The sequence below is a fragment of the Stegastes partitus genome, unplaced genomic scaffold, assembly GCF_000690725.1.
Source record: "Stegastes partitus isolate 25-593 unplaced genomic scaffold, Stegastes_partitus-1.0.2 Scaffold766, whole genome shotgun sequence".
NCBI lineage: Eukaryota > Metazoa > Chordata > Actinopteri > Pomacentridae > Stegastes > Stegastes partitus.
In genome coordinates, this window is record NW_007578497.1 from 189,422 (window position 1) to 206,376 (window position 16,955).

Sequence of the window (16,955 nt, forward strand, 5' to 3'; positions counted from 1 at the left end):
ATTTACAGTGACCGTTAAAAGCCCTCATCGGTGAGTTTGGTCAGAAAACAGACTTTTATTAATACTCCGGGTACATTTTTGCTTCTGTATACAATATTAATTGAAGTTCCAGGTTGCTTCAGGTTCCACTTCTGTGTGTGTGAATGAAAACCTGCAGACTTCCGAATCTTGCTTGAGTTGTGCAATCATCAAAACATGAAGACACAACTCTGATTGTATCAGCGACAAAGAGACGTGAGCCTACACAAACCAAACACAGTGAACGATATGAAAGAGAGAGCACAAAAACTGAGCCCTGCTTCTCTCTGTGTCGTTGTGACCCTCTATGTGAATGTTTCATAGCATCAAACATCCTAAATAAATGCGTTTTAAAGCTGGAACATAAAGTGAGAGAAGCCTGTGCAAACATCTGGCAGCTGCAGTGGTGCTCAGTCTTATTGAGGACAGCAGCAGCCTGGATGAAGTGGTCTGATCAGTAGCTGAGAATATTCACCATACAATACATGAAATACACTTTTTCTCAGTCTTGTTGAAACATACGTACCCTGATGAAAGTAAATAATAATAATAATAATAATAAGGGCTCTTCTGTAGCTGTTTTATCACAAACTATGGATATTAAAATGGTATCTGTGATATATCAGGTTGATGCTTAAAACACTTTCTGATATATGCACATATATATATTACATAAAAAATACTTTTTTATGTAGACTGGTTACCTGTCCAGGGTGTCTCCTGCCTTCACCCTAAATCAGTTGGGATAGACTCCAGCCCCCCATGACCCTAGTGAGGATTAAGTGGTGTATAGATAATGGATGGATGGATAGATGGATACTTTTTTCTGTACAGTGGAATTTGACGGCTATGTTTGAACTAGTTAAAATATAAAAAATGAATTGAAGCCACCAGGAAAAGTCTCATCTTTGAGCACACATTAACAAAAAAATGATAATGTAGAAGTAAACTAGTGATGTTTCAGAACCACATGTAGTCGCATGTCACAATAGTACAAAACAAAACATATAGTGTAGTTTTTACTATGAAATATATGGTGACAAAAATGAAAAGTTCCTTTTATTAAACTTATTAAGCTCGTATGACAAGTTGTACCACAAAAACAGAAGTTTTGATAGATAGTCTGATCCACACAGAACAGACTTCTGGAGTTTCAAAATGGTTTTCAGAATAAAATGAATTATTTAAAAAATACTTTATTAAATAACTGTGATATTGTCACTCAAACACAGCCTCAATTTTTTGTGCAAAATATAATAAATTGCTTCCTTGCTTCAGTACAGTTTAAAAGTGTTACAGTTTTATGATACTTGAACATTGTAGTTTAAATTTCAGAGGCAAATATTGCACTTTTGTATATGTATTTAAAATCTTTAAATAGAGTTATTTTGCATATTCTGACAGTTAAAACAATAAATAATCAACAAATACACTTTTAAATGATAGATTAAACTACCCAGCACTGAATGAAGAAGCTGAATTAATGAACTCTTTATAACCCACCACTATAATACAGGGTGTAATATTTTGAAATCGGTCATGCCTCATGTTGAGTACTTCAGCTTTTGGTACTTCATGTATATTTTGATGCTCTTACTTTTCTACTTTTATTTAAGTAAAATGCTCAATTATTGACTTTTGCTAATGAAAGAGTTCAACACCAGTCTGAGCGATAAGTGGCCTCCTGAGCAGAGCTCTGAGGTCTGTTTGTGCCCAGCTGAGATCTGGTCTTCTGCCTTTGGCTGTGGAAACTGGACGCCACCACTCAGTCCCAGAGGAGGACAGGAAGTGATCTGGATGAGAGTCTGTTTGATATCACAGATGAATGTACAGTAGATTACAATGTGTGTTTGCATACAAGACATCTGACACAGCTCACTTTGTGCTGGTTTGACTTTTACTGTTTGTTCATTTCATCTTGTTCTGTGGAGGTTTTAGTTTATAAAACTAGAACCTGTAGTCCACGTTACAACACATCATAATATCAGTTATTAGAGGTATTTTTTAATCTTTAAATCCATGTGGCCTTCTGTTGCTGTTTAATTTTAACTGTGTCTACATTCATATGTGCTTCAGCACCACTGATACATTTCCTTCAGTCTTTTCTCTAAATGAGAATAAATTAAATAGAAATTTCGTGTACAGTTTTCAAAGTACTTTCTTCTGAACCACACAAACCTGAACCAGCCTCAGTACATTACACGGTGATAAATCTGTGCTGCTGACTGCTGCCTGATCAAACTGGTTTTGCTTTCACATCATAAATAATGTTCTGTCAACTGCTTTCTACTTCCTCATTTCCTTCATCAAAGTACAAAGTCATAAGATATTTAATCTATTTATACAATGTGACCAACAAAAAAGGTGTGTCCATAACAGAGAACATGTCTTAGCTCATGAATAATCATATTCTTTACTTTACAAGACTTTAGAATTGAAAAGCAAAATCCCACAAAAATGTACAGCACCAAGAAACACATACAGAAAACTATACATATATATATATAGGTTCATTCTAGTATTTTGTCCTCAACAATTTAACATCTCATAATATACTTTACTTTAAAAATCTTTAACTTTTTTTTTCAACTTTTACTACAATTATGTTTAACCAACAGACTATTGATTGAGTTCAGGGAATTAGCTTTTCCTCTACAATCAAAGATATTTTAATTACCGATCTTGACTGTCTGAAACTGTCCTGGCATGTTAAGACACAGGAGGAGACTTGAAATTCCTAACTCAATAAGAAGTTATCAAGCCAATTTAATTAAGTAGCCTCAAATTAAAAGTAACTTCATATCAACTAATGCAGAAATTTGAGTTTAAATTACACACAATGTGAAACTGATGCAACAATAACTCATCAACCCATTAAAACAATGCTCGCAAGCTAAAGTGTTGATCTAAATCACTTTTTTTTTTTTGGAATTGCCCTCACAGTTAGATTTTTTTATTTTTTCTTAAGAAAAGATGACCTTATTTAGGAGGAAAGGAGCCATTCTGGTGAAATGAAAGTCGTTCTGTATGAAAGCTACATATTTGGAAGGGTTTTTTTTTTTTTCGGTTTAAAGGTTTTTATCAATTAGACTTTTCAAATCATGCATTTAATTAATTGGTGCGATGAGTCAGTTTAATTGTTTTTTAGAGCGCAAGGAGAGAATTTTACCTCATGAGTGATTTTGATCAATACAAATATTTATTTTTAAAGTTTTAATGTTGTTAAAACTGCAACACAAATGTTAGGCAACACATATAGACATTGCTTTTGATAGTTTTATAGAAAAATGGCTATTGCTAATTAATAATCAGTTGAATTGATTGAATTAGAATAGAATAGAATAGAATAGAATAGAATTTTTTTTAAAGATCTTTCTAATTAAGATGCAAGTAGAGACTCTTATCTCATGAGTAATTTTGATCAATATAACATTTTTTAAAAAACTTTTTTAATGTTATTTAAAATGCAACATAAATGTTAGACAACATATATAGACATTCTTTTTGATAGTTTTCTAGAAAAGTGAATCTTGCCAATTAATGATCACTTGAATTAATTGAATTAAGATGCACCGATCAAACTTTTTTTTTCTTTTTAGTTTTATTATTTGTGCACTTCAGACATTCAGTCACCAATAAATAAATCCACATCAGTGACCTGTTCAGTGTGATTCCCTTCACGGTGAGGAAGAGACCCACCAGCAGCAGCAGCAGCAGCAGCAGTGAAAAAGTGGAAGTGGTTACGTAAGCCCTACGTAATGGTTTATTTATGTCTCTCGACCAATAAAATCAGCTCAGCCGTCATGACGTAATGCGATCTACTCCAGAATAGCGCGCGGCGGCGGAGGAGCAGCAGCAGCAGCAGCCACACGGATCCGCTGAAGCTCCTTCAGTCCGTCCTTCCTCTCTCCGGTTCCTCCGCTCCATGTTCACGTTTGTTTATGTCGCAGCGGCTCGGTCCACGGTAGAGAAGCCCGGCAGACGGCGGCGGGATGTCGGCGCTGAAGGAGCGGCAGAGCTACGGGCTGTCCAGCGGTAGACTGAGCGCTGGCGGCAACGTCTCCGTTTTTCATGTCAAACTCACTGACAGCGCGGCAAGAGCTATCGGTAGCTTTCAGAGCGGCAAGGTGGGTCCTTTATTTATTCATTTGTTGTAATTTTTACCACCGTTCCCTTAGCGAACAGCCGGCTAAGTGTGTGTACGAGCAGTCACGTTTTGTTGGAGCACTTTGTCATCGTTAGCTTGAGTTTAAGCCGCGAGACGAGGCGGGGAAGGCGGGTTCGGCGTTTCGGCCGAAGTTCAGCAGCACCGTCCCCCTGTTGTTGTTGTCTCCCACAATCCCTCCTTTTAGCTATGAAATGGATATACATGTTGCATAATGCGACGCGGAAACGCTCTCCTGTGTGCGATGCTGCCCGTAACAAGCTGCTAGCCAAGTCTTCCACAAGCTGCTGGCAAGTACCGTGAATGCTAATCAGTGCTGGAGAAGAAAGGAAGCGGCTGTGAGGAGGGAGGAGGGGAGGAGGAAAGGCTGCTAGGAGTAGTAGGAGGATATTAGGAGAGTTTTCATCATTTTTTTTTTTTTTACTGAAGAGACACCAGTTTGGAAGCTGGATCACATTTGACCCAGTTCAAATGAACAGAAGCTGCAGGAAGCCGAACACAGTCATGCATACTTCCTCAATTCACTAATTCCTTGTAATGCTGATTGGAAACTCCTCAGTGAGGAAATGACAGCATTTCTGATGAAAGATGAAAACCACACTTGCTCCTGTCATGTCTCCGTAGTGTTGAGGTAAACAGAGAGGATGGGGGAAACCACCTGATGCACCCTACAGCAGACACGCTATTGTTCCTTTGCAGGCATTGGGTGTCTTTATATAGCTCTGAGCATGGCTACTCACAACCTGCTCGGCCTGATCACAGATATATTTATACGTATATAAAAACAACACCACCTCCACATGCAGCTGGGCCACACTCTGCACTGGCAGCCAGCCGCCTCACTTTCTGCACTCATCAACAGGTGGACTTCACAAAGCCTCCCTCTGAAAAGGTCACGCAGCCATTCAAGCCATCGCATACTTTCCATCCGTGCTGCAAACGTGTCACTTTGGCCTGTCGGTTCTGCGTTTTCCTACAGGCCAAGTCACCCCCTTGCCAGAGATGACACTGTTTAATTGTACTCTCGGTTTATCAGTATTGGAGCAGCAGGGTGTAGTGACCTTCTGTCTGCGCTCTCTCTTTAAAATCTAATTAAACTATGTAAAGGACGCTGGATGAACAAGCATGTAAATTAATAGTCGGTTTGAAATCTATATACACATCTGTGGTCAGGAGGAAAATAAGCACTCAAATCACAAAGAGATGTGATGATCTGATCTTTATGCGCCAACCTGATACACTGGGTTTAGGTTATTAAAAGGATTGGGTATTGACATTTTCATTTATTTGCATTGCACTCAAACCCTTGTCACACACATGTTAGGCTGTTAAAAGAGGAAAATTCAGTGCAGCAACCCCAGAAATCAAAACCTACATTACCCATAATGCACCTCCACCACCAGCAGCTTGCTCTGACATGAGCTTGTGTTATGTTAGTTGAAGCTAATGTTGCCAAGATTGGCTAGACGCTAGCAGAGATCATGAGTGGGCTATGGAGGATCTCATAAGCTCACTTTCTAAATCCACAACTCTGTCGTTTAAAATTTTAAAGCTGGTAGTCTTCGGTCCTGCCGATGATAACTTAAGTCAGGGGTGTCGAACTCTGGTCCTCGAGGGCCGCAATCCTGCATGTTTTAGATGTGTCCTTCTTCCAACACACCTGATTCAAATGATCAGGATCGTTATCAGACTTCTGCAGAGCTTGATGATGAGCTGATCATTTGAATCAGGTGTGTTGGAAGAGGGACACATCTAGAACATGCAAGATTGCGGCCCTCGAGGACCAGGATTGGACACCCCTGACTTAAGTGATCTCAGGTGAGGTACGACCCCAAAAACATAAAAGATTCAGCACGCGCAGTCGTATAAAAACAAGCAGATCGAAATAGAAAATCAGATCTGCTGTATACACGATGCACAGATATGAAGAAACAGAACAAAGAACAATAAAGACTAGTCGCTGTATTAAATGCCATTTTGGTGTGTCTGACATCAGCTGACGTGTGGATGGCAACAGGGCCGACACTCAGTTACTGACTACCGCAACGAACAGATATTTTTTCATGGTGGGAGCTGAGCTTCCAATTTAGTAAGCCTCACCTTCACAGCTGCGAAAAGACAACATTTATTGTTTATCATTCTGGCAAAAGGAGGCAGAACCTGAACAGCACCGGCACATCCAGCAAGAGGAAAAGTGAGAGACTGCTGACAAATGCTGTTGCACTAAAAAAATGTGACTAAAGTGCAGTAAAACTTTATTTTTTATCAATAATTTTTTTGGGGGGATTATCTGTGGATGTTTATTTTGTTGATGTTATTTTTGTACATTTAAAATGAGTCCATTTAAGTGAACAGACAAACTGCAAGTGTTCGTCATGGTGTCTCATTTGTTATTCAAATGCTAGATTTTCATCAGATGCAAAAAAAAAACATCGACACAAGACAATGTTAGTATTAAATATCAGCCACTTCTCTAAGTATCGGCCTATGCAGTTTGAAAGCCTTATCAGTAATGATAGTAGTCAGAAAACCACAGCCAAGGTGGAGACAAAAGCACTCGTACATTGAGGTGCAGGTAACAGAACGACCTCTGTGTTGAATGTTTTACAGACAAACTGTGCTGGACTGTTATCATGCGTGTGTGTGAATCTGTGTGTTCATGGATTCCAAAACACATGTAAATCAACCACATGTGTTCTCTCTTTCTCCAGGGCTGCTCTTCCCATCCCACCATCTGTTTTAGTGGCAATAAAGGGGTAAGAAGGACCGGTCTTTCTGCTCACGTGCAGTCATTCATCATTTGATCTCATATGTTTTGTACAACTTAGAGGTCAAATCTCAGTCTCTGTACTTCTGTTTTTCCTTTTCTCTCACAGAAAATCACCATCCCGTGTTCAGAGAACAGAGATGAAGTGAGGATTTTCACCTTTGGCGTGACTAACGTTGCCCGTGACAATCCACATGGAAGCTTCGATTGCGTCAAACAGCTCAGCACTGGGTAAAAAAAAAACAACATTATCACATAAAACATGTAAACAACCGAGGCTTCTTTTAGCAAAGGTCGAGTTTATTCTGATTAAATTAGATTTCAAGGGAAAAAGTGCATGTCATAAGTGTAGGGTTGCATAAACATGAGGGCTGTAAGCATGTTTTTGTTCCACAGTGATGACATGATTATATGTTTACTTTGTGATCTATATATAGAATTAGCCGGCTGTCTGAATGAGTTTAAATATTTTAAAATGTCTCCGCTCTGCTGCTGTGTGAAAGCCACCCTGCTGTTTTAAATGCCAGGGGAAACCCAGGGTTCCTGACTGTACATGTCTAGGAAAGCACAGAAATGCAGAGAAGTGAGTTTGATAAATGTCAGGAGCTGCGACAAGTTTAGGAGTAATCCACCTCATAATCTGTTAAATATAGAAGTCATTCTGGTAATAATACATCTAACTAAACCTAATCATCAGCAAAGCGACCCTGCGCTGAGAAACGATGTTTTGTTTGAAATGGATAACGTGTAGAAGGAGCCCTGAAAGCTCTGTCAGATCACTGACTGTGCTCATCCTCTCAGTGCTGCCGAGGAGCTGTCATGTCTCGGGGTGATTCAGAAGAAGATGACAGTGAACGCTACAGATGACTCGTACGATAAAGCTCGTCAGAGCATGGCCCAAGCTGAGGAGGAGACACGCAGCCGAGGGGCCATTGTCATCAAACATGGAGGGCGTTACCAGGGTAGGAAGTATAGAAGACACTCCACAGAGTCTGCGTGGTTGTACAACAGATAACTCCGGCTAAGGGATAAGATTGGCCTGAAGACAAATTTGTACTGTGCTGATAATATCCAGAAAACACTGTCAGCCATATTGCATCAGTTGCTGTGGCAACATGTGTAGTAACCAGTGACATAGTAACAGTCTCTCTTGTTTTGCCTGCATGTTTTGTCCTTTTGTGTGTGTTTTTAGTTTTAACTTTCAGTATACCACACACAGACATATTGTGTACGTTTAAGTGTGTATCACAGCTGTATGTAATACTGTATTTTGTGTCTCGAAAATCTACAAACCCAGACTGTGTTCTGCACAAACTCATCACGCATACATGTAAATGATAAACCAGTGATTTAGCCATTTTCTTTTTGTGCCACCGCTGCGTTTCTATTTCCAACCACAAAACCACTTCCTTCGAAACGGGCTTGTCAGACGGCGTCATCTTCTCTCTCTGAATGCACACAAAGAATCATCAAAACTAATGTGTGCAGATATGTTCGTGAGCATGGGTGGTGGATGAGCCTGTCGGTTCAAAGGAAGCTTAAAAAAAAAAAAACTTACTCACTACAGGCTTGTGCAAGCGTGTGGTTATTTCCTAATTTAGGTGGCAGCTTTTGCTCACTGAGATGCATCTTTTTAACCTAAATGTGGGTTTCTGAAGAGGTGAAATGAGGTCTTTCCTCCTTGAATCTGCAGTTCTACCGGCGGAAAGAGTCGAGGGAGAAAAGTCGTTGTCCTCTCGCGTCTGATCTCACCGCATCAAGCCTGAAATAGCAATATTAACACACATTTACAACCCAGTCACTTTCTAATGAGTGGCATTTTAAGAAAAAAAAACCAACAAGCACTACAGCAGGAGGTTACCTTTGATGATAGAAACCTCAGTAAGGCCCCTGTGAACCTCATAAGATCTCTTTTGAAGATGTTTTCATGCTTTATTCTAGACGTGCTTCTTTTGATGTGAGATTTCCTGCTTCCTTATAGGCAAGAAAGTTACCGTGCGAGCCCCGACCCCTGCGCTGGCCAGCCTGACCAAGCCCAAACAATCCTCGTCAGCGTCCCTTCTGGGCAGCATTAAGAAGGGTGTCGGCACGTCAAAGCTGAAGAAAGGTGCCTGTACATCGACCAGGAAGAGCGCGGAGGAGGTGCAGGAGAGGCCCCTGAGGGAGAGAGTCACTCACCTGCTGGCTCTGAGGCCGTACAAGAGGCCCGAGTTGATCTTGAGGCTTCAGAAAGATACACTGACAACAGGAGACAAAGATGTGCTGGACTCGGTTCTGACGGAGGTAAGTTTTCTTCTTATTTAACCTGATGCATATGTGCATAAGAGGAGTAATTTTGGAGCATGCAGGGCTGTGAAAATCGTTGTTTTGCATGTGTGCTCTTGTTAAATTCATATCAAGTTTGCATTTTGCAGAAATCTAAACACATGAATGTTAGACCCAGTTTTGGGGATCAAATGCTAAGTCACCACAAAACAAGAATGTGAATGAATGGAATGAGGTAACCGAACCCTGAGCTCTGAAAATAAGTGTTCTCTTCTGTTTTTGCATTTGCAGGTCGGCCAGCTCAACAGAGACAACACGTTTGTTCTGAAGGACAATCTGTACAAGGAGCTGCAGAAGGACTGGCCCGGCTACACCTCAGGGGACCAGCAGCTTCTTAAACGCATTCTCGTCAGGTAACTCAGATAAGGATGCACCTGCTGACTTTTTCACATCATCGAAATGTCACCAATATGCAGTTAGTCAAATAAGTTTTTCGGAAACTGTGCAGCCCTCGGGAACTTTGCTCAGGAACTGAGTGAGGTTCTGGGGTTCTCTCAGGACACAGCGTTAGTATTTCCTTGAGCTAAAGAACTGTGGAGGTAGAGTAAAAAACATTTTAAAAGTTTGGCCATTTAGCACAGTATTTCTTTCACCTGTGTTTCTCCTTTACATTGTTCAGCACATTATTCACAAGCTGATCAGTGCTTGTGTCTATACATGTATGAAGGTGGCTTTTTGTAACAACCTGAACTTACAAATTCATCTATAAATCCAGGCTTCAGGGAGCTACAATCCCATTTTACCCCCTTCTGAGGAAAAATCTGGCCTGGGATCGATGTTAGGCTCAGATTATTTGAGAGGTTTACAGATCCAGTCTTAAACCTCCCGATCAGCTTGCACTCACTGGGGCGACCTTATCAAACATGTTTGATATGTGCAAAACAAAACTGAGATGGCGATGATTGTTAGGCTAGCAAACAGACAGCAGACATTAAGGCTAACTTACGCCACACATATTAAAATCTCACCTCCAGTTCTCACTAAAGAGCCTTGTTGACGACATCTCCCTAAACATGTTCTCATCCTGACTTCTGCTTTTGTTTTTCATTTATTTGTTCTCATGAGAAAATATTAGTAGCGTTACAGTTGTTGCACCACTTTTGTTTACATCTGTGTTCATATGTGATCGATGCTCCCTGGTTGCTCCTTTTGGTCCGTTTTCCTAATATGCTGCAGTGTGTGATGTGCCATTATTTTCCAGTCTTGTAATGTCTATATTAGGGATGAACAAGTGATATTGTGGTTATTTTGACAGATACTGAGATTGTGATATGAGTTGCAATTTTGTGGGATTTGTCATCTTTGCACTTCTTTTCCATCGGAAACCAAAAAAAAACCATATTTGCTGCAGCCTTTACCCACCAACAGTGTTTCTTTACTTCTGGAGGATATGACTTATTGGGTGGTGGAGCATCTCTGCAGCACCACAATACTAGATTTTTTTTTTTTTAATGCTATGTTATGACACAGCTCCGGCGATCTGGATATTGCATTCGTCTGTACTGCGATTTCGTATCCGTGAAGCTTCCTCTTATGTGCGTGACTCAACCCGATTTCAAAATCTGGAAGGATTGTAAAGCTCTAGTCGTGTGAACTCAGCAGAATTAGGTCAGGAGATTAGAGGTACACCATTTCCCCCTGATAGATTTCGTGATTGATAGATTTCCTTCTGAAGAAAGCGGATTTTTAATCTTGTTTTTAAATCTACATATGGTTTTTATGTGCACGTAAACACGCTGTCAGACCAGCATCAGCAGTTCAGACCTGCATGTTTAATCATTTTGAAGTATTCACCTTCTCATTCAAGGGTTTTTTGGTTTATTTATTTATTTTTACTTTTGTTAACAGTGTGGAACAGGATTGAACACATCAAAACTGTAGATACATGTGGAATTTTGTTGTATGAGGAGAAAAAAAAGTGGTAAAATGTTTGCTTTGCCTGCATTATGGGTAATATTTTAACCAGTTTCATCAACCTGGGATGGTTAACAACTAACAGATGAACCTTTTCAAGCATTAGTTGGGGGTATTTCTTGTCTTCTTAAATTGGAAATCTTGAAGATTTCAGTCCCGGTTGATTTGGAGACACCTGTAATTACCGGTGCTAACAGCAAATGTGGTTTAATGCTACAGGCCAAAGAATTATTGGGGCAGCAAAACAAACTGCTGTCATTATGATAAAGAAGTCAAGCAATAATTGGCCCTTAACCATCATTCTGTGAGCAACCGTGATCTAATTTTATGCAGCTCTGCGAACAGCAGGGCACAGTGAAAGTGAAAGGTGGTTACCTCGCTGAGAAGTTGGAGGTGTGCAGCTTGTCGCCTGCAGCTCTTCATCTCACAGCTCACTTTGGCTGCTCCTTGTTTCACTAATAATGAAAATATTTCCAACTAATCCGCTATCAAAAATGCAAAAAAAAAAAGAGAGGTTTTTTGTTGTAGTTGCATTTTTGATGAATGATAGCAGTCAGTGTTGCGCTCTTTAATAAATATGTTTCCTGTGGCAGCTTCATGATAAAAGTCGACTCATGTTTCACCATTTAAATGATTTTATAATGTGAAGCTGCAGCAGTAGGAAATGTTCAGTTTGCATTTGTAGTAACTTAATATTACATTTTTTCCAGAATGTAATGCTTCAGATAGTGTATATATATAAATATTGCAATGCTTTCTTCAGTGGGCCACAGGGAGAGTCATCGTTGTGTTACTCCATTTAGCAACAGATAAAGACTTAACAGACATTTATTTATACACAAGTCTTGGAGTTTGCCAGTTTGTTAGAAACATCAGTTGTGTTGTACTGAAGTAGGAGTTGGTATTCAGCAAATGTCATGACATGAAGATGAGTCAGTCCAAAAAAATTCATGCATTCTTTCAAAAGCAGAAGCAAAAACCATCAAACAATGAAACTAACTGTCACGAGAACCGCCTCAGAAAATACAGATCCTGCTGCAGGGCCTCAGACATCGCCACCTTGTTAGCGTTCCAGCAGCAGATACACATAAAACATACAGCTGCAAGCAGACTGTGTGAATCAGGCCTTCGTGGTTAAACTGCTACAGAGAGAGAAGCCGAAGGTGAGCGGATGGTTTCTGCATGTGTGGTTTCCACTGTGAAGCTCGGAGGACGAGCGGTGGTGATGACACCTTTGACACATTATTCAGAATTTGACAAGTAACCAGCAGAACTACTACAACACTCGCTTAGTGGGTTTGTGTTTAGAGGAATGATGGCCTAACATGCACCTCCAGACTCTGTGAGGTCAGTTTGAAAGTGAAGGAGAGTGATGAAGCTCTGACCTCCACACTCACTCGTCCTCGTGTGTAAAGACTAAAAGGCAGGTCAGGTGGTGAGCTCATGAAGCTGGTTGAGAGAATGTACAAGATGTGCAAAGCAAAAGGTGGATACGTTAATGAATCTAAAGTTTTAAACAGCTTGGTTTACTCTTTTTGCTTATGTGTTTATACTGTTTGACCAGTAAAAAAATAAAAGAGGAAGGGTTGCAAGTAAACACTCACCGGCTGCAGGTGACACAGCTGCAGTTTTTCATTGGTGCCCTTATTGTTGGTCTGAGGTCTCACATTCAACACCTGTTCACTACGACGCCTCCTTCCCACGTCAGCTTGTGTTTATCTGCAGGACTACGCGGCCACAGCTGTTATACTTACACTGCATGTAAGAACAAACGCGTAGAAAATATTAGTTGTGATTAATGTGCGTTCCTTTCTTTGCAGGAGACTGTTTCAACCTCAGCAGAACCTCCTCGCTGTCCCCGAGGCCCAGGTCAGCCCGCTTCGAGACACCCCCAACTCCTCACCAGCCCACCGTCCAAAACACTCGCTGCCAGAGGAATACACCGACCCCCTGGCCAACAAGAAGCCCCGGATATCCCGCTTGTCGGGCAAAACGGCCAACGACAAGTCGAGATCGAAGCCGTCTGAACAAGCGGCTTGCAAAGACTCTTCAAAAGCGACAGCCGATGACGGACAAAGGAACTCGCTGGATCCTAAAAGACTTTTTGACACCTTGTCGGCAGTTTGTAAGCAGGAAGAAGAGGTGGCTAAAAGGTTAGAGCCAACTCTTCCTCCTGCCCAGGTGAAGACTGAGGACTCTGCAGTTTTCGCTAAACCTAACTCCGATCGCCCCCCATCCCCTCTGGTAGTACCTGAACTCAGCAAACACGCTATCAAGAAGAAAAAGAGCAAACACAAACACAGAGACCACGTGAGAAAACTGTTTCTTATTCTGGTTTTGATAGTTTTTACTTGTCGTGTGATCTGTTGCTAATTTGGATTTGTTTTTAATGATCAAGGATAAGGATCGATGGAGAGACAAGAGAGAAAGGAGGAAAGATCACAGGTCAGAGGATCCAGACTTCAAAGTCTCGGCGGACTGTACAGGTGAGGACTGACAGTCGATGACCTGAAGCATCACTTGTTCAGTATTTTTTCAGTTGATTAACATTGGTTTTTTTTTCTTTCAGAGCCAAGTGACATTTTGTTTGACTCTAAAGTGTTTGAAGTGGACAGCAGCACACCAGACTACATAACGTAAGTAGTGTTTATTTGTAGTTCTATTCCATATAAGTGATGGTTAAAGGCTGTTTTCTTGTCTTGATCTGCTTCATTTTCATTGAGAACAGAATCAGGGAATCGTGTGTGAGATCTGACCAGTAGTTTCCCTTTGCTGTCTCTGCACAGAAAGTACGCGGTGATTGGCAGCCTCGACCAGAGGCAGAACTACAAGCAGGACTTCAACAAGGAATACAGCGAGTACCGAGACCTGCACGCTCGCATCGACGGCGTGACGCGGCAGTTCATGGAGCTGGACACGCAACTCAAGCGGCTTCACCACGAGTCCCTTAAATACAAGGTAGATAGAAAGAAACGCTGCAGCGGGATAATTTCATAGCCGTCATAAAGCTTAGTCATAGGGAGCTTTGAAAGAGATAAAAATCTAAGTTTAGATCAACACTCACCCCCTGCGCTGTAGGCTTGTAAGTTTATAGAGGCTGTAGGCAGCTTGAATTCATGTCACCTTTAAAGGAAAATTCCATAGAAACTTCTGCTCGTCTGCCCGTCCTGCTGCACACTCATCTTCGCCCCTGTGCATGATGAGTCTTTGTTTCACACTTCAACTTATTTTTGTTCCTTGTTATCAGCCTGTATGACTCTGAAGCTACCTCAGAGATTAAAAAAACAAAAGCAAACAGAACACTGGCATTTTTGCTAAATGTTTCAGATACACCGAGTCGGGATGCAACCATCAAAAGTTCAATAACTGCCACAACTTGGGGTGAAATGCTTCAGTCATGCGTCATAATATTTTCGTGGGAAACTTAAAGACATCTAAAGTGCATATTTGCAAACATTAAATGAAAGTTCCCCACGATTAAACTCTTAAACTCTGTGAGGACATGGACATCCACAAGTATAGTTATTCAGAAAGAAATATTCTGTTTTACATAAGAAACTTTGGAGTTTCCTTTCTGGCAAAACCTTATTTATGCATATATTTATTTAGATATTTATATTCCAGCAGCTGTAGTGTTTAATCTTTACATCCATTTAATTGATTTTATTTTTACTTTGAACCTTCCAGCTTGATATTCAAATTAGGTGTTTTTTTTTTTTTTTTAGGAATTCTCCAGAACTGTTGTTGAATGCACGAAGTTAACCTTAAATGTCATATTACAGCAATTGATGCAGGTTATGCTCATGCTTGGTTAAGACTCTGTTATTTCTGGTTTTCAAGTTTTACACATTAGTAAGTATGATGTGTAGTCGCGTTAAAAGTGGAGTTAGAGTTTTTAGAAAGCTTTTTTTGTGTCATTTATCAAGCTTAACTGAAACAATGCACCGTAATAAATAATTCTTGTCTCTATATTTTCTCTTGCAGACGGTTCACAATCAAATTGTTCAAGAGTATCGCAAAATTAAGAAGGTAACTTTCTGAGAACTTGAATGTTCTTATTCCAAGACTGCTGCTACATGGATAGTGACGCCGCTCCTCTCTTTTGCTGCCACATAATCTGGATGTTTGTATTTTGTCCGTTACAGTCCAACCCCAACTACAACCAGGACAAGGTTCGTTGTGAATATCTACACAACAAACTGGCCCACATCAAGAAGCTCATATCGGAGTACGACCAGCAGCAGCTCAAAGTGGACCGTTCCAGCGCCAACTGAAGAAACCTCGCCGAGAGACGAGTGAACTTATCGAGTACAGTAAACATCCCGAGGCAAGGGAAGGATCACGCTGCTGAGCTGAATGCCGTCGAGCTGGAGTCTACGGCTGAACGCGGTCTCACGAGAGCTGCTGTAAATGTCAGCGAGGTTGGGAGACATTTGTGGAGACCAGCTGTGCAACAGTAATGGTGGGGGAAAGAAAACAAGCCCTTTAATATGAGACCTTTTCTTTGAAACTGGTTTGACCGAAGGGCTACCACTACAGCAACATGATCCGGGCACAAGGTGACAATAGTTTTTACAAAAGCCCTTAAGCTCTTACGCTTGAAACTGAAGACGGACGTGGAGATGAGGTGCTAAACGTTATTTTAAAAAAAACAACAAAAACATTTTGTAGATTCCGATTCTCGTCACACATTTTATTTTTTTTGTGAAATCAATTTGAGTATTTGCTTATGTGTTCTGTCGGTGTTCACGTTTTACGGTGGAAGCATGAGAAAACTGTACATAATCACAGGTGATGGTCACTTCTGATGGCAGCTGGGATGCAGATGTGTCCTGAGAAGACATCTGTCCATCAGTGTTCTGTGGGTTTGGAGAGATTATCGGTGTTCGTTTGGCCGTCCGTTCAGGCCGACTGAGTCCTGAGTTTAGCCAGTGCCTCAAATTGTTCCTTAATTCTGGACTGAAATCATAGTATTCTACTGGTGTTATTGCTTCACGTGGTGTTCCAGGGTCACAACAGACTGTTAGGTTGATCATAATGTGAACTTAAAGTTGTATTCAGGGAATGTACAGTATGAGCGTCAGTCAAAGTGTATATTGAATCTGGTTTTAATCATCAGGTGGAGGAACGTTGTGGGATTATTGTTCATGTAGGATGAGACGGTATAGAATCGAGAAACAAAGGTTTTGTGGCATGCTGTGTACTTTACAGAAAGCATGATGAATAAATCAAGAGATTTTGTCTGAGTTCCAAATAAATCCATTTGTATTGACTTTGTCGTCCTTTTCCTCATTTGCTGTCTGTTTTCTTTTATAAAGTCAAGCAAAAAGTTCAAAAATAAGCAAGGAGTAGGTATAAATGAGCTAAATCAGGCATACAGCAAATCATATTGTACCTGATGATGAGCTGATAACACCGTCTGCATGTTTTTATCATCAAGCATGTTCTCTTGACCTTTTTAAAAAAAAAAAAAAAAAAAGATCCAAAGTGTTATTTCTTTCCCTGATGAGCTGAACCTTGCTTCAGGTTTCCAGAAGCTTGACTGATTTGGATGTACAAGACAGACGTACAGCTGAAACAAAAATAAACAAAGACAACCCACATAAACAACTAGTATGTCAGGTCAGTGGGTATAATATAGGTACAGCCTGTGTATTTTTACCTTTGACTGTAAATAGGTATTATGTACATGCTATTGCATAACTAGAGTCCTAATGTGACTCAGTCAATCAGTGCTTTATCCGAGACAAGTGCTCTAAAGATAAG

At 40.5% G+C, this 16,955-nt stretch overlaps 1 protein-coding gene across 1 annotated transcript; it reads left to right on the forward strand.

Annotated features, from left to right (window-relative positions):
* Nucleotides 1–3,873: 3,873 nt before the first annotated feature.
* On the forward strand, nucleotides 3,874–16,461 carry LOC103364675 (RNA polymerase II elongation factor ELL-like). The gene is made up of 12 exons (XM_008291871.1): nucleotides 3,874–4,145; nucleotides 6,895–6,939; nucleotides 7,060–7,181; nucleotides 7,752–7,912; nucleotides 8,932–9,233; nucleotides 9,507–9,628; nucleotides 13,010–13,499; nucleotides 13,588–13,675; nucleotides 13,759–13,825; nucleotides 13,976–14,147; nucleotides 15,174–15,218; nucleotides 15,335–16,461. Exons 1-12 carry the CDS (start codon nucleotides 4,011–4,013, stop codon nucleotides 15,461–15,463), a joined length of 1,878 nt encoding a protein of 625 aa, XP_008290093.1. The 5' UTR covers nucleotides 3,874–4,010; the 3' UTR covers nucleotides 15,464–16,461.
* Nucleotides 16,462–16,955: the final 494 nt, after the last annotated feature.